Raw genomic sequence first — 22,659 nt, 5'->3', positions numbered from 1 at the left:
CCACTCTCCCCAGCCTCCACTTGTTTGGGCTCTGCTTTTGTACAGTCAGAGGCATTGGTATAGTATACTTTGGCATTGGTATAGCTGCCATGAAGGAGCAGAGCCTAACGCAAAGACTAATGTACTGCATTTATTGTCGTCTTTTCTAATAAATGGTTAAACGAATGTGGCGTTTCCTGTCTAAACTGCTGCTTTCTTACAGTAACAGTGTCTTGTCTCAAAACGCAAGTCCCCAGCAAGGGGAGACTAAAATAGACAGGAATGACTCATAACAGTCCCACACACCTTCTCAGTTAGACAGTGTTCTGTACCTTAGTGTTCAGTGTGGAGACAGTGTGCTGTACCTTAGTGTTCATTGTGGAGACAGTGTTCTGTACCTTAGTCTTCAGTGTGAAGACAGTGTCTCTGATGGGAGCCAGGTCTTTGGCAGGGATATATTTCTCCAACATCTTATCGAAATCACTGTGCAGTGACAGAAATAACAGCATCCGGCGCCCCTGGTACCTGAGAAGCAGAACAGCCTCAGAGTCAAACAATGTCACTCACTCTATTGATAACAGACACACCTGCTACTATTAAAACAAACACTCATTGGTATTGAACAGAATTCCCTCCCTACCTAGCTTCCTGGGAGGAGTCTTGTGCCAGCTTGGTGACGGCAGGTAGTATTCGGTCGGTGAGGTCTTTCCCTCCAGACAGCAGGCGGGCAGCACCAATGTTCTCCATCAGGTTGGCCATGTGATGACCCGCGCACTTCCTCACCACAGAGTTCAGGTGACTGTTCACAAGAGACAATATCAGGGATGTGGTCAGCGCCACATAGAAAATAAAGCCTAATGACCTATTTTAATGATAAGATACAAGCATAATAAAAATGTAATGTCTACACGCAAAGCATGTAGCCCTAATTCAGGTAAAGAACTGCTAAAAGTGCTTTCTTGTGAGTGTGTCTGACCTGAGGCCGCTGGTGAGCAGAGCATTCAGGCTGCGTGTCGGGGTGCAGTGTTGCACCATGCTGTCCAACGCTGCATCCACATCCTGTCTGATGAAGGCGTTGGACTCCCCAGCTTTCTGCAGCAGAGCCTTGGCTGTGCCCTCCAGCTCCTGGTCCATGCCCTTCTGCAGAGCAGTGTACAGCTCACCCATTACCCCAACCGCAACACGGGACACACCCGAACGAAGGTTCCTCACCTGAGGAGCAATACACTCAGATGATATCATTAAATCAGTTAGATAAAAAAAATTCTAATCAGACATCTGAGGAAGGATGGTCAAATTAATGGTCAAATGTCCTAATCAGGACATAGGAAAATCAATCATTGAGGGCTAAAGTCTACAAGAACCACCCTGTATTGAATTGATTGAGGCAGAGATTATGAATAGAAGGGGATTGGATGAAGGTCCCCAGGACAATGGACTGCCGTTTCACGTGAACATTTATAGAAGACTAAAAGAATGAGGAGTCGTGGTCGTACCTCTTGGATGAGTGCGAGACAGACGTCATGCAGCCTGTTAAGCAGTATGTCTGAATGGTACTGCGTCAGACCACGGAGAAAGGTCAGGCCCTCAATCTTCTTCTCCCTTCAATCAAAAATAGAGAAATATACATTTTGTAAATCCAATCCATTGCTTATATGCATAGAACAGTCATACATTGACTTTTGACATAGGGTCTTACTAGACAATGTTGAAGTATAGCATCTGGTTAAAGTAACTGTCCAGTTACAAATGAAAAGTCCAGTGAAATGTTGTTGACTCGTCCTATACTCGTATTTCTGGCCAAAGCATAATTTGGAGAGAAAACACTTAAAAACTCAAACTGCAGCAATTTGAAAGAACATTTAAAAAATATATTATGAAGGCTACAACCTTCTGTCTGCTGTAACACATATTACTGTAGCACAAGCAAGACGCAGTCTACACATTGCATTGGGGCAAATCTATCAGCGTTTCAGTCATATGGCCAGAGTTGCTGAATAAAGAACACTATGACATTGACTGCCTGTCTGCCTCCCAATAGCCAATGTTTGCACATTAAATCAATGTTGACTGCCTGTCTGTGTCTTGCTTGTTTGATATGCTGCATACATATAGCTTGCCTAAATAGCTGCATATAGGCTAACTCACCTGAAAAAAGAACATGAAATCACTACATTGCATGTTATGTGGTGCTTATGTTTGCAATAGATTACTGTTACAACAAAGAACTACGTGTGTTCAAACTGTCTTTCGTGTTTACGCAGCAGCGGAGCACTGAGCCGCAGCTGAAAGGAGGAGGAAGCGGTAGCGGATCCTGCAGGGTCCTCGGGATCCTCCCGAGTGGCGCAGAGGTCTGTATTTCTTTGCTAGAGGCATTCCCTGGTTCGAATCCAGGCTGTGTCACATCCGGCCTTGATTGGGAGTCCCATAGGGCGGCGTCGGTTTTGGCCGTCATTGTAAATAAGAATTTGTTCTTAATCTGACTTGCCTAGTTAAATAAAGGTTACATAAAAAATGTAAATAAAAAAAATTTGCAGAAATCCCTATATACACTATATAGAAAAGTATGTGGACACCCCTTCAAATTAGTGGATCTGGCTATTTCAGCCACACCGTTGCTGACAGGTGTATAAAATCTAGCACACAGCCATGCAATCTCCATAAACAAACATTTACACTATAATGGCCTTACTGAAGAGCACAGTGACTTTCAACATGGCACCGTCATAGGATGCCACCTTTCCAACAAGTCAGTGTGTCAAATTTCTGCCCTGCTAGAGCTACCCCGGTCAACTGTAAGTGCTGTTATTGTGATGTGGAAACGTCTAGGAGCAACAACGGCTCAGCAGCGAAGTGGTAGGCCACATAAGTTTACAGAATGGGACCGCCGAGTGCTGAGTACAAATCGTATGACCTCGGTTCCAACAGTTATTAACAAGTTCCAAACGCCTCTAGAAGCAAAGTCAGCACAATAATTGTTTTTCGGGATCTTCATGAAATGGGTTTCCATGGCCGAGCAGCTGCAAACAAGACTAAGATCACCAACGTGCAATTGCCAAGTGTTGGCAAAAGGGGTGTAAAGCCCGCCGCCATTGGACTGCAGTAGAGGAAACGCATTCTCTGGAGTGATGAATCACGCTTCACCATCTGGCAGTCTAACGGACGATTCTGGGTTTGGCGGATGCCAGGAGAATGCTACCTGCGGGCCTGTTTTTCATGGTTCGGGCTAGGCCCTTTAGTTCCAGTGAAGGGAAATGTTAACGCTACAGCATACAATGACATACTAGACGATTCTGTGCTTCCAACTTTGTGGCAACAGTTTGGGGAAGTCCCTTTCCTGTTTCAGCATGACAATGCCCCTGTGCACAAAGCGAGGTCCATACAGAAATGGTTTCTTGAGATCAGTGTTGAAGTACTTGACTGGTCTGCACAGAGCCCTGACCTCAACCCCATCAAACACCTTTGGGATGAATTGGACTGCCGACAACGAGCCAGGTCTAATCACCCAACATCATTGCCCAACCTCAGTAATGCTCTTGTGGCTGAATGGAAGCAAGTCAGCAATGTTCCAACATCTAGTGGAAAGCCTTCCAGAATACTGGAGGCTGTTAGGAGGCCCATGATTTTGGAATGAGATGTTCAATGAGCAGGTGTCCATATACTTTTGGTCGCGTAGTGTATTTATTTACAAAAAATTGGATTTCAGAAAATTCAGAATCGCAGCCATGCCGCTCTGTTGTTGGGGTATGCCTACACCATTCCAACACAGAAAAGCTGTTTTTTTAAACACCCTTAATTACAATTTTTGTGAAGAAAAATTATTTGACTCATTGTAATTAATTATTAGCCATATTTCATAGACATCCGGAAACACTGGACAGTTACTTTAAATGCGGGAGGTGGGGTTCAGTTGGACCCCAGGAAGATTTGCAGTTGATAAAGCGTCAGCCAATAGGGATCCAACTGAAGAATAAAGCTCACCAGTCGTCTGAGTTGAGGAGTTTGAAGCTCTGTGTCAGTGCTAGCTCAGGTTTGGAGAAGGGCCGTAGTTCAGGCTGCTCTGTCAGGTCTCTCTTCTGGCTGGGAATGCCTGGGGACATCTCATCTGGAGGACAACCATATCATTAAACACAACACTATTATAACGTATCTCTATGGCCACAACAACACACAGCAGATTGTTACATTACACCTCTATTGGTACATTACAGTTGTATCAGTCATTGGCTAAATGAAGCAGCGTGCGTGGGAGATGTATTAATAGAATGTGTGAAAACAAAGCATTGCACTCCATTATCTACATCTCATTTACCATTGCTTTACCTCTGCTACTGTTGGGGGGCTCTGAGGGGCTAATTAGTAGTGCATTAAAACACTTTCGAGTCAGGCTATACCTAAATGCCTGAGTGAGATATGATGTGTTGACTTATTAATCTATTCACCATGTTAAAAAAACATCATTAAGTTGCTCAAATTAATGAGAGAAATCACAGAACAAACAGTTCTGTATTGAACGATATAATGAAAAACAGTGTAGCGCTTTAGCTGCTATAACCCTATAACTGCAAAGATATTACATGATGACTGCCAGAATGTTACACTGACCTGAGCTGTGTGAGAGAGACAGCCGTGTCCTGCTGAGACTGGGAGCCCTCCTCAGGCGGGGCAGGGTGCTCCCGGGGTTGGCAGGGACCGTGGGGGGGCTGGGCTGGTGGGGGGGACTGAAACATTTAATAGGGCTCTGGGATCCCTGGGGGCTGGTGGGTGACTCGTCTTGGAGAGAGTCAGCCTTGGTGGACGTCACCATGCTACCATTCAAATGAAAGTCTGTTAGGGGAAGAAAAAACATTTTAGAGATGAGCCAAAAGCCCACGCAGGAAGACATCCTACTGTCAGAGTAGAATTACCCAAATTATTGCAACATAACAAAAGCCAGTTTATTTAGATTCTAGTGCATGAAGTGAAAGCTTGTACTAGGGTAAAGGATAGTCTTGGAGGGTTAAGGAAGAAATATTGCACCGTTGGAAATGGCTGCTGTATCCTCTGTAGCCACGTCATTTTGCACCTGTCTGAGGCGCAGACGCATCCTATCAGCTCTCTGGCGATCCCCCAGGGCAACCTGGCCCTCCTGCTGCTCCAATCGGTGCTGCCGCATCTTGTCCCGAGCAAACCTTGTCATTCTCACCTTCTCCTTATCCTGCACACAAACACACAACCCCCAGTTACACACATTCCACAGACTGATAGCAGTGGTAGAGGGCAATTTTTTTCAAGCTGCAAAGCCTGATGGGAAATGTAGTATCAAAGAGGTTGTTGGTGGTGTATGTACAGTATGGTGGACCTGCTCACCCTGGCCACCTCTGAGGCTGGGATGTCGTCGGGGTCCAGATGGTTGCCGGGGACTGCATGGCCATAGATGCCAGTTGGGGGGTCACTGGGCAGCCTGGTCATACAGTCACCCTGCTCCATCGACATGGCAACCCCTGGACGGCTGGACAGAACCACCGAGCCAAACACTCCTGCAGAGGGGGAGGTGAGGAAAATTCAAGAGTGCTTAAGCTCATTTTCATTGACACCATTATTCAGCAAAGCTGAAACTTTAAGCAGCACAGTGTATTCACATAGCTAGAAAATACTGTAAGCAGTGATGACTTCCAAAATATGGCATGCTCTGTCCTTTGCATGTCTTAGCATCTGTTTATCTGCCAACAGTAAGTATATTGCCAACCACAAGAGTTATTCCAAACAATTCTTTAAACTTGGCCCTGATACTGTGTGGCCCCAGGCAGGGCCTTGTGTACTGTGAGACTTGGCGATCTGTTGTTAAACACAGCCCTGAACCAGAACATCACGACCTCAGAACACAATATTGGATATCTGAACAATGGCACAGAGTCGTAAATAAGACGGATGTGGCCTGACCTCTGCCAACCACACCTTCAGGCATGTCAGTGGCTGGTGAGTTCCTGTTGCTGTAGCTCTGGGAACCTGAGGAACAGATAATGGAGAAACACATATACTGAACAAAAATATAAACTCAACATGCAACAATTTCAAATGTTTTACTGAGTTACAGTTCATATAAGGAAATTAGTCAGTTGAGATAAATTCAGTAGCCCCTAATTTATGGATTTCACATGACTGGGAATACAGATGTGCATTGGTTGGTCAGATAATTGTAAAAAATGTAGGGGCGTGGATCAGAAAATAAGTCAGTATCTGATGGGACCACCATTTGCCTTATGCAGCACGACACATCTCCTTCGCATAGACTTGATCAGGCTGTTGATTGTGGCCTGTGGAATGTTTGGGGTTGCACATGTTGGGGAATATTCAGAAATGGAAACTTTCCGTGGGAATTAACAGGAATATATGGGAATTAATGGAAATATTTGCAAATTGATATTACAGTTTTTCTCAATTGCTAAAACACTAAAACCCATTGGCTGAACAAAGTTATCAGTTGCCTGGACTCATTTAGCTAATTATGCAGTCTGTTGTCAATACCTTAAACCATTTCACATGATAAAACACAATTTGCAGATCTCACTTAGACTTTTCAGCAAAACTCTAAACACATTCTCATTCTCAAAACACATTCTGCACTCTAATGCACATGTCATCCATACTGGTAAACACAAGTGGCAACAATCAAATACAAATAGAGAACATATGTCATTGATTGAACACAACCACTCAAAATTGATTTAACCTGTTTCAAATGATGCGACACAACCAATATAAGCCAGTTCAGAGAGCAAACAGGTTGTTGAAGGTGGGAAGGAGAAAGTCTGAGAATGGATACTGTAGTACAGTGCATTGTAGGCTGTATACTGTACAATGGATGAATTGTATGGCCCTGAACATTGTGCTTTCCATTTATTAACAGTACTGACTGCTCAATAGATTTTGACTGGTTGTAGGTTCATATCAACAAAGAACAAGAATTACAGTATCACAGAGACAAAGGACAAGTTTGTGAGATGCAGGGTACAGTACTGTAAAAATAGGGGTACAAGGAGGAGGAACAAAAAACAAAATTGCAAAGAGCAAAGCCAGAGTAGTAATTTCTGATCAATTTTGAGCTACTATGATAGAACATGTTTTCGTTCATCAAAGGACAATGATGGAAAAATATGAATATTTATTTTGATTAAAAATGTACTTCTCCCTGAGAATTGTATGTTTTGAACAATGTGTTTTCTATTTTTCGGTATATTGTTTATTGACTGCTTGAGAGTGTATATAATTTTGATCACTTTGTTTATGATTTGAGAGCAGTGTTTGATTTTGAACACAGGTAAAAAAGTTTTGAGGCGAATGTTTCATTTTGCAAGAGGAGTCAAAGGTTATGTAAATAGTGCTTGAAGATGAGGTTTTGTGTTTAATGTTTTCAAGAAATGGAGCAAGGTTTCAGTAATTGTGTTTTAGCAATTGAGAAAAATTGTAATACCATTTAAATGTAGATGTTTTTTGCATTGGATAGATTTACCATATCATATGGAAACAGAAACAAACATTTAACCTTATAAGTAGACATAATTGCAAATGACTAAATCCTTCCAATATAAATAAAAAAATATATTTAGTTATGAATTGAACTTTAATTAAATGAGTTGACACTTCACATGGGATGATTTCACTGAGCAACAAAATAAAGGGAATGTTGAATGATCCCCAATGATCCATCACATCTCCAAAAAACATTTTCAACATATACATAGTCTAGAAACTAAAGCTTTGGTTGTCTTCCTCTCAGGTTTCATGTCTTCTCCCTGGTCCTCCTCAATGTCCACCTCTTGAACATCAGACTCTGAGGCCTCATCTTCACTGTCACTTTCCAACCTTGTTGAGGATGGCTCGTTGTCAGGCTCAAAAAGCCTCAAATTTGCCCGGATGGCCACCAATTTTTCAACCCTTGTATTCGTCAGCCTGTTGCATGCTTTGGTGTGTGTTTCTGAGGCGGCTGAAGTTGGTGGGATTTAGAGGATGATGGAGGCAACAGGGGAAAGAGCCTCAGATCCACAAAGTCCCTTCCACCAGGTGGCTGATGAGATATGTTGGCATGACTGCCATATTGCATCTCCATCTCAAAGCCCTTGCTTGGAAGTGTACTTCACCAGACTACCAAGAACCCTTCTCTCATCCAGGCCAAGGTGGCGAGACATGGTAGTGATGACACCATAGGCTGTGTTGATCTCTGCACCAGACAGGATGCTCTTTCCAGCATACTAGGGGTCCAACATGTACTCTGCAGCGTGCATGGGCTTCAGACAGAAGTTTTCAAGCTTTTTGATGTATTTCAGAACTGCAGTTTCCTCTTCTTGAAGCAACAGTGAAGTGGGTAGGGCAGTACGGATTTCTTCACTTGTATCTGCAAGCAGAGTCTGAACATCAGACAGGATGAAATTGTCTCCCTCAATCCGTGCAATGGCTACTGCTATAGGTTTCAGGAGTTTCAGGCTGCTTACCACTCTCTCCCAAAATACATCATCCAAGAGGATCCTCTTGATGTGGCTGTCCATATCGGTAGACTGTGTTATGGCCATTGCTTGGAGAGGCTCCTTCCCCTCCAGGAGACTGTCAAACATGATGACAACACCATCCAAAGGGGTGAAGCTTCAATGTGGTGCTCTTATTCTTCTCACTTTGCTTGGTGAGGTAGATTGCTGCTATAACTTGATGACCCTTCACATACCTAACCATTTCCTTGCCTCTCTTGTAGAGTGTATCCATTGTTTTCAGTGCCATGATGTCCTTGAGGAGCAGATTCAATGCCTGAGCAGCACAGACAATGGATGTGATGTGAGGATAGGACTCCTCCACTTTAGACCAAGCAGCCTTCATGTTCGCAGTATTGTCCGTCACCAGTGCAAATATCTTCTGTGGTCCAAGGTCATTGATGACTGCCTTCAGCTCATCTGCAATGTAGAGACCGGTGTCTCTGTTGTTGAAGGGTGGAGATTATGTAGTTAATTATTCCTTGCCCACGAACATTCGACCACCCATCAGAGATGATTGCAAAAGTCTGCTTTCTCTATGACTTTCTTGACCTTCACTTGAACTCTGTTGAGGACCATGAGCTGTTGCTATCAATAAGGTGTCTGATTCATAATTTTCACCTGCGCTAGCGTGGTTACATGTGGTCTGCAGTTTGGAGGCCGGTTGGACGTACTGCAGAATTCTCTAAAACGACATTGGAGGTGGCTTGTGGTAGAGAAAATAACATTACTTTCTCTGGCAACAGCTCTGGTGGACATTCCTGCAGTCTGCATGTTAATTGCATACTCTCTCAAAACTTGAGACGTCTATGGCATTGTGTTGTGTGACAAAACTGCACATTTTAGAGTGGTCTTTTATTGTCCCCAGCACAAGGTGCACCTGTGTAATGATCGTGTTGTTTAATTCTTGATATGCCACACCTGTCAGGTTGATGGATTATCTTGGCAAAGGAGAAATGCTTACTAACAGGGATATAAACAAATGTATGCACAAAATGTTAGAGAAATAAGCTTTTTGTGCATATGGAAACTTTCTGGGATCTTTTATTTCAGGTCATGAAACATGGGACCAACACTTTACATGTTCTGTTTATATTTTTGTTCAGTGTAGTACTGGACAAACAACATATTGCAAACATAATGAAAATACACTGTTTTTAGACAGCGATATGCCTCAATGGAGCAGACCTCTTTGCAGTGACTGACCTTTGGCAGGCCTCAGGGCTCTGATTGGCTCACGGCAGGCTAGTCTACTTGGGGGTGGAGAGTATTCTGTAGTCCTGTCCTCTTCCTCAGGTTCCATTGGTCCGTTCGAGTAGGTGACTCTTTGACCAACCACACTCACTTCAGGTATGATTTTATCTCTGAGTGGAAAGCCTGGTAGAGAAAACACAGAAACACCATTAGAGCTAAATAGAAACAACGACTCAGCCAGTAATAAGAGAGATCCTTTTACATGTTAAATCCTCACTGTACCTTGAAGAGCACTGAAGTCCATGGAGACAGAAGATCTCAGCTTAGCAGAAGGCACTCTAGCAATGTGAGGCTTTGTTGAAGAGGAGGCAGAATTCCCAGGGCTTTTGAAAGAGGTCAGAGGTGAGTCATCAGGAGGGATATCAGATCCATCATACCTTGGGTGTGTGTACTTGAAAGTGGGACCATCATAGCATGGCCCCTTTGCCCACCATAATTCTTGAAACAGGATCTCATTTGGTTCAACCTAGTTGAACCAAATGGTTCAACTTAGTCTACTGGTTGTCTACGTAGGTCTAAGAATCTTGTGGAATGTACCTGGTTTTGGTGCCATTGAGGGTGGTGTTTGGGGGTGAGTAGAGGCTGGAGAGGCCGCTCTCGCTAGCTGGACTGGTGACGGTGGGGGAGTTGTGAGAGGGGGAGTCCAGAGCCAGCTCCAGTTTCATGGCCGAGTCTGGGCTATCTGGGTCAGGGTCTGAGCCACTCAGACTCACCTTGGCCTTCTTCTTAGCTGCGCTGCAGCGCAGAGAGCGCAGGGAGTTCAACATCTATAAACAACAACACATTAGCTCATCAGTAACCTGAGAGCAAGGCAAGAGGGTGCTGTGCATACAGATAAGATTTTATGCATGGGTGTTATATCCATGACAATTTAGATGTCGAGTACTATTCCCCCAGCACTAACATTACATCAAGGATACTTAGTCCCAAATATGACCCATTTCACCACCACTGCAGTAATGAAGGGGAAACATTATCCACATTGCATATTCCTGCACTGAGTTATTCTGAGTACAGATATGAATTAAACCCTGATGGCAAGATGGTAGCTTTAAGACAGTGTCCTAGCTAAATCCATCTGGAGACTTCACTAAGCAGAGCCTTGTGTGTAAAAACATTGATCCTGACCTCCTGCCGGTCCAAGGGGTCCTCTTCCTGGTCTTGGTCCTGCAGGCTGAGGTGATCCAGGTCTAGGTGAAGGTCCCTCTCAGACAGGTGGTCCTGCAGGCTGGATGGAGACGGAGCTAGAGGACTAGACCACTGGCCATTCTGAGACAAGCCCCGCTCTGGCAGGAGAAGGCCTGGGGATGGGGAGATAGGCAGCCCGGTCCGCGTCCTGCTCAGAGCCTGTCGGAAAGACGAGGCAGATGAGGAGCTCACCAGAGAAGCACGGTGAGGCCGTGGAGAACACCTGCTGGATGAGAAGTCACCTGTGGGGACAAAGAAAGCACTCAACAACATGCCTCAAATAAATTACATGACTATCAAGATCTACCCAATATGCAGAAGACACCAGACCCATACTTGATATGTCTTTCCAGGGGCTGGGGTCTCGTCTTTGAGGGCTGCTCTCTCTCTTGTTGGGCCAAGTGTTGGACATTGACAGTGAGGAGTCAGCGCGGCGGTGGGACAGTGTTGGGGTCAGCAGGCCCCCGGGGAGTGTAGCCAGAGGGTAGGAGGGCAGTAGGAAGGTGCCCTGGGCCGAGGGGTTGGATAAGGTGTGCTCAAAGCCGGAGGTCCCAGAGAGGAGACGGGCCTTGTGTACCACTGCAACACAAAGATCCTTCAGTTACCTTTCAATGAAACTGTTCTGTAGAAGGCACAGATTGAGCAGAGTAAAGACTTCCTCACCTCCCTCTGTGTCAGAGAAGTTGGTAGATTTAAAGATGTCAGGGTCTAAGTCAAGGCTCCCACTCCTTCTCAAGCGTCCAGGGGATTCCCTCCTAGAGGACAGGGTTTTATGGGGCTCTGCAGAACCTAGAGGACAACAAATCAGCTATTACTGTAGTGTACCTCAACCATCATATATTGTCTATCAATACAATACGATGACTGGTTGCTTCAGCAACTCATGTTAAGTTTCAAAGTGATATGGTCAATGGAGTCCTCTTCATTGAGGCCAAGCTAAAGCTGGGGTCAGGCTGGCTTGTGAGCCCAGTTCCTGGCATGGGGAATGTAATCGGATCCTAGTTTGTTTCACTTGATAAATTATTCTGTCTAGGTTTAATACCTTTGGCTAAGCCAAAGCTTAGTTAAAACATCCATTGATTCGTTCAGTGATGTTTGAAAACAGACTTTATGAGAGAGCAGCGAAGGGGGACATTTGTTCGGACACTGTTTGTTTATACTGTGCAGTAAAAGTTGTTGGCGTGTTCTGTAGCCTGCTTTAAAAATAGCCAAGTCCAGTCTTGCCTGCAAGCACAGGCTAATCTTGTAAACAGTGGCTACGTAGAGGGTCACAAACACTCCCGACCCCAAAACACATAACTAAGTCACACAAGTTTTACTTTTGTATTTCACTGCATGCTTTACAGCAAAAAACATACAGCAGAAATATTGTATTATCATTTTACATTATTTGTAGGCTACTTTAGCAAAGTCTTGTACAATATTTTGGACTCATTTCAAATTCCCAATGCACCCGATTCAATAGTATTCACTAGTATACATTCAGCATTGTGTTAGATTACATACTGTAGGTATACAGTACAGATGGGCAATACAGTACCAGTCAAAAGTTTGGACACACCTACGCATTCCAGGGTTTTTCTTTATTTTTACTATTTTCAACATTGTAGAACAATAGTGAAGACATCAACACTAAACTCAGCAAAAAAAGAAACGTCCTCTCACTGTCAACTGCGTTTAACATGTGTAAATATTTGTATGAACATAACAAGATTCAACAACTGAGGCATAAACTGAACAAGTTCCACAGACATGTGACTAACAGAAATTGAATAATGTGTCCCTGAACAAAGGGGGGAGGGTCAAAATCAAAAGTAACCGTCAGTATCTGGTGTGGCCACCAGCTGAATTAAGTACTGCAGCACATCTCCTCCTCATGGACTGCACCATATTTGCTAGTTCTTGCTGTGAGATGTTACCCCACTCTTCCACCAAGGCACCTGCAAGTTCTCGGACATTTTGGGGGGAATGGCCCTACCCTCCGATCCAACAGGTCCCAGACGTGCACAATGGGATTGAGATCCGGGCTCTTCGCTGGCCATGGCTGACATGGCCAACACTGACATTCATGTCTTGCAGGAAATCACACACAGAATGAGCAGTATGGCTGGTGGCATTGTCATGCTGGAGGGTCATGTCAGGATTAGCCTGCAGGAAGGGTACCACATGAGGGAGGAGGATGTCTTCCCTGTAACGCACAGCGTTGAGATTGCCTGCAATGACAACAAGCTCAGTCCGATGATGCGGTGACACACCGCCCCAGACCATGACGGACCCTCCACCTCCAAATCGATCCCGTTCCAGAGTACAGGCCTCGGTGTAGCGCTCATTCCTTCGATGATAAACGCGAATCCATCACCCCTGGTGAGACAAAACCGCGAATCGTCCTGTCTGGTCCTGCAACGGTGGGTTTGTTCCCATAGGCGATGTCAGGTGAGGACATGCCTTACAACAGGCCTACAAGCCCTCAGTTCAGCCTCTCTCAGACTATTGTGGACAGTCTGAGCACTGATGGAGGGATTGTGCGTTCCTGGTGTAACTTGGGAAGTTGTTGTTGCCATCCTGTACCTGTCCTGCAGGTGTGATGTTCGGATGTACCGATCCTGTGCAGGTGTTGTTACACGTGGTCTGCCATTGCGAGGACAATCAGATGTCCGTCCTGTCTCCCTGTAGCGCTGTCTTAGGCGTCTCACAGTACAAACATTGCAATTTATTGCCCTGGCCACATCTGCAGTCCTCATGCCCCCTTGCAGCATGCCTAAGGCATATTCACGCAGATGAGCAGGGACCCTGGGCATCTTTCTTTTGGGTTTTTTCAGTTAGTAGAAAGGCCTCTTTAGTGTCCTAAGTTTTCATAACTGTGACCTTAATTGCCTACTGTCTGTAAGCTGTTAGTGTCTTAACGACCGTTCCACAGGTGCATGTTCATTAATTGTTTATGGTTCATTGAACAAGCATGGGAAACAGTGTTTAAACCCTTTACAATGAAGATCTGTGAAGTTATTTAGATTTTTACGAATTATCTTTGAAAGACAGGGTCTTGAAAAAGGGACATTTATTTTTTTGCTGAGTTTATGAAATAACACATATGGAATCATGTACTAACCAAACGTGAAAACAAATAAAAAGATATGTTATATTTGAGATTCCTCAAAGTAGCCACCCTTTGCCTTGATACCAGCTTTGCACACTAATTGCATTTGAGGTTTGGTCCAACAGAATCGGTAATTTAGACACCAAAAGACATTAAGAGATTATTTTACTGTAATAGAAGAGTAGTTAACCTTTCCAACACTACCCCTTTTATGAATAAACTCCTCAAAGTGTGTGCAGAGTAGACGCTACTAAAACAGGAGTATCAATGAACATTGATTCTGGAAAATGAATGCTCAGTTTGACACGCGCGGCATTAAGCCAGCATTTTAGCCAGACTGTTATACTGGCTGTCTAGTCCGTTTATAAATGTGCAATAAGCATAAAACAATTATACACTGAGTGTACAAAACATTAAGAACACCTTCCTAATATTGATTTGCGCAGGGATGCTGGCCCATGTTGACTCCAATGCTTCCCACATTTGTGCCAAGTTGGCTTGATGTCTTTTGAGTGGTGGACCACTCTTGATACATACGGGAAACTGTTGACCATGAAAAACACAGCAGCATTGCTAAAGGTTAGGGTTAACATACACAATCTATGTCTCAAAGCTTAAAAATTATTCTTTAACCTGTCCCCTCCACTTCATCTACACTAATTGGAGTGGATTTAACAAGTGACATCAATAAGGGATCCTAGCTTTCACCTGGATTCACCTGGTCAGTCTATGTCACTGAAAGAGCAGGAGTTCATAATGTTTTGTATACTCAGTGTATAAGGAATTGGCAATTCGTTCTCATTCTGAGAAATAAGTAAGTTCACGTGATTTCAACATCTGAACAAAGTGGACAAACTAGCATGCTGTTCAAATGTAGTGTGCAAAGCTGTCATCAAGGCAAAGGGTGGCTACTTTAAAGAATCTCAAATATAAAATATATTTAGATTTGTTTAACACTTTTTAGGTTACTACTTGATTCCATGTGTTATTTAATAGTTTTGATGTCTTCACTATTATTCTACAATGTAGAAAATAGTACAAATAAAGAAAAACCCTTGAATGAGTAGGTGTCCAAACTTTTGACTGGTACTGTATATATATCGTGATTTGCCCATAAGCAAAAATAATAATAATTGAGATGATTTTTAGGGCATATCGCCCAGCTCTAGTATACCAGAAGGTACTAAAAGTAGTGGAGGTACTAGTTTCTAAGTCCTATAACAGAACAATTCTTATTATGTCCAAATCAACCAACCATACAAACCACATCAGGAGTGTAGCATGCATCTTATTCTCCTGTCACTATTCCGCTGCTTCACTGTAAGGTATCTTGACGAGAGGTCAAGTTACACAAAAATACCCTGGCAATTGAATACCTAAGTACTATCGCTAGCATTCCCGCTTCAGATGATACCAAGTTTATGACACAGTATCTGCTGTATAATCTCTATTGGCTTCCCCACCTAGTCTGGTCCTTTCCATCCTTTGAGAGCTTTTCTCCTGACCACTGCCTCTGGTTGTCTGACTGGGTCTTTTCAGTGAGCCAAGTCAACCGTGGGCTAGTTGACTGCAATGGGAAGGAAGCCTCCGACAGGGTGGTGGCCGTGATCACAAACCAACTGTGACTGCAAAGTGGAGGAACTCTGATAAATCACTGAAGCTAACTATTGCTTTCATCAACTTTAGTAATTACTGGCCTTCCTACCTAAAAATCAATACCTCATATATTCTCCTTTGTCAACAGAGAACACAAAATGAATGTATTTGATCACACTGTTTTCATAGTGAGAACCAGATCAAGGTTTAGTACTAACTTATTGCATTCTCAACAACTCATTCTCAATGCCAGCCTCCATGCCTCATATTAAGTGTCTATTTATTGAACGCCTACGAACGGCATTGGTGCTAAACAGCAGGAACATGAAGAGGAGTGACTGACTGACTCCCACTGACACATCAACCATGTTTAGAGAAAGCACCACCCCATCACTTCAAGGACACCTCCATATATTGTCACAATACATTACACAACTCTCCATCTACCTATGCATTCTTGTAGAGACATTTTTACACCAGTTCAAGATGGAAAGCACAACAGTGGTTAGGATTTCAAGGGTGAAGCATGCTAATGTCCATACTGGCCTTGCTTGGTACTTGTCTTGTGTACTCAATGTCTTCCCAACAATGGCAGCAAAATATAGGCAATTACGCCATGGAATTGTTAAATACTAGTTTCTGATTGGCTTAAAAGGCGTTCTACTGGGCATTATTTCCCTATAATGTACAGCAATAACCAACGGCTATGAATTTGTTTAATCTTTGTTGCGCGAGACCTGCATGGCACTCTTCTTTCTACTCAGTCATGTCAGTGCTCTGAATGGCATGCAATGGTGTGGATCCATTGACTCTGTGTGATAATCCTATTCAAAACTGGTTTAATCTATAACCTGGCTAACTTCAGCACTGACAGCAACTGAACTGCATCTTGTGCGGTAGCTCTTGATTCATGGAAGAGACAGAAGTGGGCACTTACCGAAACTGGGGACATATGTCTCCGGACTCAGCTTCCGGGTATGGGACAGGCAGTCTTCACTGATGACCTGAGGAGATAAAATCAAGGGGTAACAATGGTGACACTTATCCATCACTGAGAGCTACAATACTGGGTCAAGTTCACATGTCAAACATAAACGATTATTTGAAAACATAGAGAGCCTACCATGGATCAACTGTAATTTCATCCATTGGTGTCAACAAAGCTATGTTTAGCTCAAAGTAATTGTGTGCTCTGGGACTGTCAGTGTATAGACACGAGCTCAAATTGGCGTCTGTCTACATCAATGACATGTACCACTCTTATTAAACTTTTAAAGGTGTTGCCATGGCACATTTGTAAGCCTCACAGTAAAATAGATCTCTGAGGTAAGGAGAGTGATGTGCAGTTTTCACCTCAAACACCAAAGCTTCCCTCAGACAGGGTGTTGAGATCCATCTCACGGCTATCTGATTAAAAGCAACTCACATTGCCTTCAGACGAACCCACTGGGATCTTAATCAACATTAGGGACGTAAGTGGTTGATGTTCCACAGGTGCATCGGGCCCTATGATCTTCACATGCATTGCGAATTAAGTTTCAAACCCTCTCTGAATACAAGTGTGTTGTGTGGCAAAGATGTTGCTGGGAGATGGGGACTACTGTAAACATAAGGTTTCACTGGAAGGCTCCAAAATGACTTTGGGGAACAGAGCAAACAAAACGCCTCTGAACAAGTAGCTCTAGTTTTCACCTATTGTGATCAATGAAGGTCATTCTTGCAAATTACAATGCTTTGCCTTTGATAGTACCTGAATGCTCACTGAAACTTGTTGCACAGTGTATTCCAGACATTTTGGTGGCAAACTGCTCCAAGGGAAGGAGATCATCTGTGAGAGGGGTTTCATTTTCAAAAACATAGAAATTAATAGGTTTAAAAACATTCAATCGAGTTGTTTTTTATCTTCCAAGTTCATGGTTCGTTACAACATCAAGACTGCTGAGACAGACATCAGCGATGGTTTCTGCAATCCACATGACATAGTCCCGTGAATGAAGAGATTAATAAAATATGCCAGCCAGCCCCTCCCACCTAGTCTACAGTCAGCGTCGTGTGGGGGGTGAAACCAGACCTTTAGTCTGTTATCCCCACCAGTCTCTGTGACAGTGCTGGGATTTCTCCCCCGCAGATCTTCATCCGAGTGCATTGCCTATACTTTTGTTGCATCTTTGCGACTATTCAGTAGTCTAAGTAGGCTACTCTCTATTATGCGAAACAGGGAAGATGGCCAGTGTTTCCCACTACGAACCTATGCCACTGTCTGACACTGACAGCTGGGTGTTTCAGTATCTGAGAGAATGAAACGTGCAGATTAGTAAATTGACTTCCCTGATGAGAGGATCTTGGAGTAAACCCATTGTAGCCTGGGGTTCCCCGCAGCTACATAGATAAAGCTCTTTGGATTATCACTCGTCGAGGAACAGGTGCCCTGTAATATTAGGTACTTATCTCCCCCAAGCAGTCAAATATGTAGTCTCACCTATTCTGTCTAATGTGGATCATGCAATAAATATGTATTCAAACCCTCTATCGATGTACAGTAGGCCTACATTATTATCCTACGTATTCTTCAGATATACTACATATTCTATCCATGTCTACACATCCCATCACTCACACACACATATTTTATACAACGGACTCCAACATTACTCGTCCTAATATTTCGTGCTCATGAGTGGCGCAGCGGTCCAAGGCGCGGCATCTCAGTGCTAGAGGCATCAATACAGACTCCCTGGTTCGAATCCAGGTTGTATCCCAACCGGTCGTGATTGGGAGTCCCATAGGGCGGTGCACAATTGGCCCAGCATCGTCGTGTTTTGGCCGGTGTAGGTAGTCATTGTAAATGAGAATTTGTTACTGACTTACCTAGTTATAATATATATATATATATATATATATATATATTTCTTAATTCCATTCCAACTTTTTTAGATGTGTGTATTGTTAGATATTACTGCACTGTTGGAGCTAGCAACCCAAGCATTTAGTTTCCCCCACAACCAATGTTCCCTTTAAACTGCGCTGGTGTGCAGCTCCCCTCAGACTGCCATGCAAAAGAAATATCAGCCCGCGCAGAGAAGCACAAGGTTGAACTTCACTCAACTTTCCAGAGATTTCCACTTCAGTCAACACTATCAATGTTTCGCTCTACTGCGGGAAATGTGCTTGAATCAACGCAATATTAGCCACTTTCAATGTAACATACCGAAACAAAACAAACTATGCAAGACTTAGTATGCAAAACTATGCAAGAGATTTTACTGTAGGCAAAGCGCATTGGAGTAGGATTCTATTGCATTGACAGACAAGACTCAGGCTCGTGGGCCTCCCGGGTGCAGCGCCAGCTGTGCCACCAGAGACTCTGAGTTCGCGCCCAGGCTCTGTCGTAACCGGCCGCGACCGGGAGGTCCATGGGGCGACGCACAATTGGCCTAGCGTCGTCCGGGTTAGGGAGGGTTTGGCCGGTAGGGATATCCTTGTCTCATCGCGCACCAGCAACCCCTGTGGCGGGCTGGGTGCAGTGCACGCTAACCAAGGTTACCAGGTGTACAGTGTTTCCTCCGACACATTGGTGCGGCTGGCTTCCGGGTTGGATGCGCGCTGTGTTAAGAAGCAGTGCGGCTTGGTTGGGTTGTGTATTGGAGGACGCACAACTTTCAACCTTCGTCTCTCCCGAGCCTGTACGGGAGTTGTAGCGATGAGACAAGATAGTCGCTACTAACAGTTGGATACCACGAAATTGGGGAGAAAAATGGGGTAAAATTTTAAAAAGAAGAAAAAAAAAGACCTGTGCACATTTGTTCATATTCTTTGCTAGTTATTAAGTTATTAGCCCAGTTATCGCTCATTTCTAGTCAACAATGGGTGAGTGGTTGCTTCCTATAAGAGCACAAAATGTGTGCATTTTAAAATAGTTTTTTTTATGTCTTAAAGGAGCAGTGTTGTATTTTGAGACGGTTTTGAATAAGCGAAGTAGCCAATAGGCAGAGGGTAGCATAATTTGTCTGTTTCTCTAATAATGGTATGGGAATAATAATACATTTTATTTTGTAAAGTGGTTTCTTACATCAAACAACATTTTCAGTCACGTACTTGTATGAAGGACAAGTGGATAAACAGGTTAATGTCAAGCCATGCATGTTTTTTCAAAAGTCTCATGGAATGTAGGGCTACATTGAACACCACACATTTGCTGCTACTGACAGAACAGCTATTTCCATTTTAAAATATTATGGGATGCATTTTTCTCCATTGTTTTTGATGGTAGGCCACTCTGGTAGCCCTACATTATGATCAAATAGCCACAGAAGCCTACTTGGCCACTGTTAAAACTGTAACTTAAAGTGGGTACAGCCTCAGTGTTCACAGTGAACGCGCCCCGGTAGTTGCACAGAATTTTCAATGTTCTAGTTTGTGCTCAGCAGACCTGAAATTTGCTCAGTGCCGGAATTTTTTTTGAAGAAACATTGCTCGCAATAACATCTACTAAATACAGTGGGGAGAACAAGCATTTGATACACTGCCGATTTTGCAGGTTTTCCTACTTACAAAGCATGTAGAGGTCTGTAATTTGTATCATAGGTACACTTCAACTGTGAGAGACGGAATCTAAAACAAAATACCAGACAATCACATTGTATGATTTTTAAGTAATTAATTAGCATTTTATTGCATGATATAAGTATTTGATCACCTACCAACCAGTAGGAATTCCGGCTCTCACAGACCTGTTAGTTTTTCTTTAAGGAGCCCTCCTGTTCTCCACTCATTACCTGTATTAACTGCACCTGTTTGAACTTGTTACCTGTATAAAAGACACCTGTCAATCACACTCAAACAAACAGACTCCAACCTCTCCACAATGGCCAAGACCAGAGAGCTGTGTAAGGACATCAGGGTTAAAATCGTAGACCTGCACAAGGCTGGGATGGGCTACAGGACAATAGGCAAGCAGCTTGGTGAGAAGGCAACAACTGTTGGTGCAATTATTAGAAAATGGAAGAAGTTCAAGATGACGGTCAATCACCCTCAGTCTGGGGCTCCATGCAAGATCTCACCTCATGCGGCATCAATGATCATGAGGAAGGTGAGGGATCAGCCCAGAACTACACGGCAGGACCTGGTCAATGACCTGAAGAGAGCTGGGACCACAGTCTCAAAGAAAACCATTAGTAACACACTACGCCGTCATGGATTAAAATCCTGCAGCGCACGCAAGGTCCCCCTGCTTAAGCCAGCGCATGTCCAGGCCCGTCTGAAGTTTGCCAACGACCATCTGGATGATCCAGAGGAGGAATGGGAGAAGGTCATGTGGTCTGATGAGACAAAAATAGAGCTTTTTGGTCAAAACTCCACTCGCCGTGTTTGGAGGAAGAAGAAGGATGAATACAACCCCAATAACACCATCCCAACTGTGAAGCATGGAGGTGGAAACATAATTATTTGGGGATGCTTTTCTGCAAAGGGGACAGGACGACTGCACCATATTGAGGGGAGGATGGATGGGGCCATGTATCATGAGATCTTGGCCAACAACCTCCTTCCCTCAGTAAAAGCATTGAAGATGGGTCGTGGCTGGGTCTTCCAGCATGACAACGACCCGAAACACACAGCCAGGGCAACTAAGGAGTGGCTCCGTAAGAAGCATCTCAAGGTCCTGGAGTGGCCTAGCCAGTCTCCAGACCTGAACCCAATAGAAAACCTTTGGAGGGAGCTGAAAGTCCGTATTGCCCAGCGACAGCCCCGAAACCTGAAGGATCTGGAGAAGGTCTGTATGGAGGAGTGGGCCAAAATCCCTGCTGCAGTGTGTGCAAACCTGGTCAAGAACTACAGGAAACATATGATCTCTGTAATTGCAAACAAAGGTTTCTGTACCAAATATTAAGTTCTGCTTTTCTGATGTATCAAATACTTGTCATGCAATGAAATGCAAATGAATTACTTAAAAGTCATACAATGTGATTTTTCTGGATTTTTGTTTTAGATTCCATCTCTCACAGTTGAAGTGTACCTATGATAAAAACATGCTTTGTAAGTAGGAAAATCTGCTAAATCGTCAGTGCATCAAATACTTGTTCTCCCCACTGTATGTGTATGCGATCAATAATATTATTTGATTTTCCCTGACTGACCACAACTTGAAATGCCTGAGAATGCATCTCGGAAATGACAAACAAATGAATGTTCAATGTCACATCAGGCATCAAACAAATAGTTTGCTTGCCTTCAGAATATGGTAGAGCCCCCCCCCCTTTTCTTATCTCAAATTTAGACTAAGGTGATTGATAAACACTCACATGGTAGCTGTCATCTCTCTCCTCCTAATTGGCCACAAGGCAACTGACTGCTCACCAAATGGTTGTCATGGCCACAAAACAAAATAAACTACCAGCCCTTGCAGACAGGTGACAGTCCTTTTCAGGCCCTTTGCAATCAGTGCACTAGGGCTTTGATTGTGGAGACAAACAAATCAACTAAACCACAGCCCCTGAGGTGGATGGTGAAGTCAATAGGAAAGATGCTACTCCAAGAGCACAGTAAATCAGTGACTGATTGAAAGGCAACTTATTCCATTGGATCTGCATTAATATTTTTTAGAAGCCCTTTACACCATTAAACATGTGAACTTTGATTGCTGAGTCAATAATGTCAACTAAAGGGAAACATTTGCATCATCACTACATACATAACTACACTGAACAAAAACATAAACACAACATGTTAAGTGCTGGTCCCATGTTTCATGAGCTGAAATAAAAGATCCCAGAAATGTTCTTAAACACACAAATATTATTTCTCTCAAATTTTGGGCACAAATTTGTTTATATCCCTGTTCGTGAGAATTGTATCCTTTGTCAAGATAATCCATCCACCTGACAGGGGTGGCATATCAAGAAGCTGTTTAAATAGCATGATCATTACACAGGTAAACCTTGTGCTGGGGACAATTAAAGGCCACTAAAATGTGCAGTTGTCACACAACACAATGCTACAGATGTCACATGTTTTGAGGGAGCGTGCAATTGAAATGCTGACTGCAGGAAT

The 22,659-nt window shown here is 43.6% G+C and overlaps 1 protein-coding gene across 3 annotated transcripts in view; it reads right to left on the bottom strand.

Annotated features, from left to right (window-relative positions):
• LOC110497988 (TOG array regulator of axonemal microtubules protein 1) overlaps nt 1-22,659 on the bottom strand; it is a 36,490-nt gene that overhangs the window by 10,750 nt on the left and 3,081 nt on the right. For 2 of the 3 annotated variants that reach the window (XM_021574497.3, XM_021574498.3), the window contains exons 2-17: nt 16,550-16,616; nt 11,586-11,711; nt 11,259-11,501; nt 10,863-11,164; nt 10,272-10,501; nt 9,957-10,057; nt 9,687-9,857; nt 5,902-5,967; nt 5,329-5,498; nt 4,999-5,176; nt 4,585-4,806; nt 3,961-4,084; nt 1,476-1,581; nt 956-1,191; nt 620-778; nt 378-504 (exon numbers count right to left, since the gene is read on the bottom strand). In XM_021574497.3, coding sequence (XP_021430172.2) covers nt 378-504; nt 620-778; nt 956-1,191; nt 1,476-1,581; nt 3,961-4,084; nt 4,585-4,806; nt 4,999-5,176; nt 5,329-5,498; nt 5,902-5,967; nt 9,687-9,857; nt 9,957-10,057; nt 10,272-10,501; nt 10,863-11,164; nt 11,259-11,501; nt 11,586-11,711; nt 16,550-16,616 — 2,628 coding nt within the window. Of the gene's footprint in view, nt 1-377; nt 505-619; nt 779-955; nt 1,192-1,475; nt 1,582-3,960; nt 4,085-4,584; nt 4,807-4,998; nt 5,177-5,328; nt 5,499-5,901; nt 5,968-9,686; nt 9,858-9,956; nt 10,058-10,271; nt 10,502-10,862; nt 11,165-11,258; nt 11,502-11,585; nt 11,712-16,549; nt 16,617-17,362; nt 17,441-22,659 lie in introns of all 3 variants that reach the window. The other variant, XM_021574493.3, reaches the window with a different exon arrangement.

The sequence above is a fragment of the Oncorhynchus mykiss genome, chromosome 19 (assembly GCF_057628025.1).
Source record: "Oncorhynchus mykiss isolate SJ-2025 chromosome 19, ASM5762802v1, whole genome shotgun sequence".
Classification (NCBI taxonomy): Eukaryota; Metazoa; Chordata; class Actinopteri; order Salmoniformes; family Salmonidae; genus Oncorhynchus; species Oncorhynchus mykiss.
The sequence above is the reverse complement of the archived record's forward strand: the minus strand, read 5'-3'. Positions and strand labels throughout refer to the sequence as shown.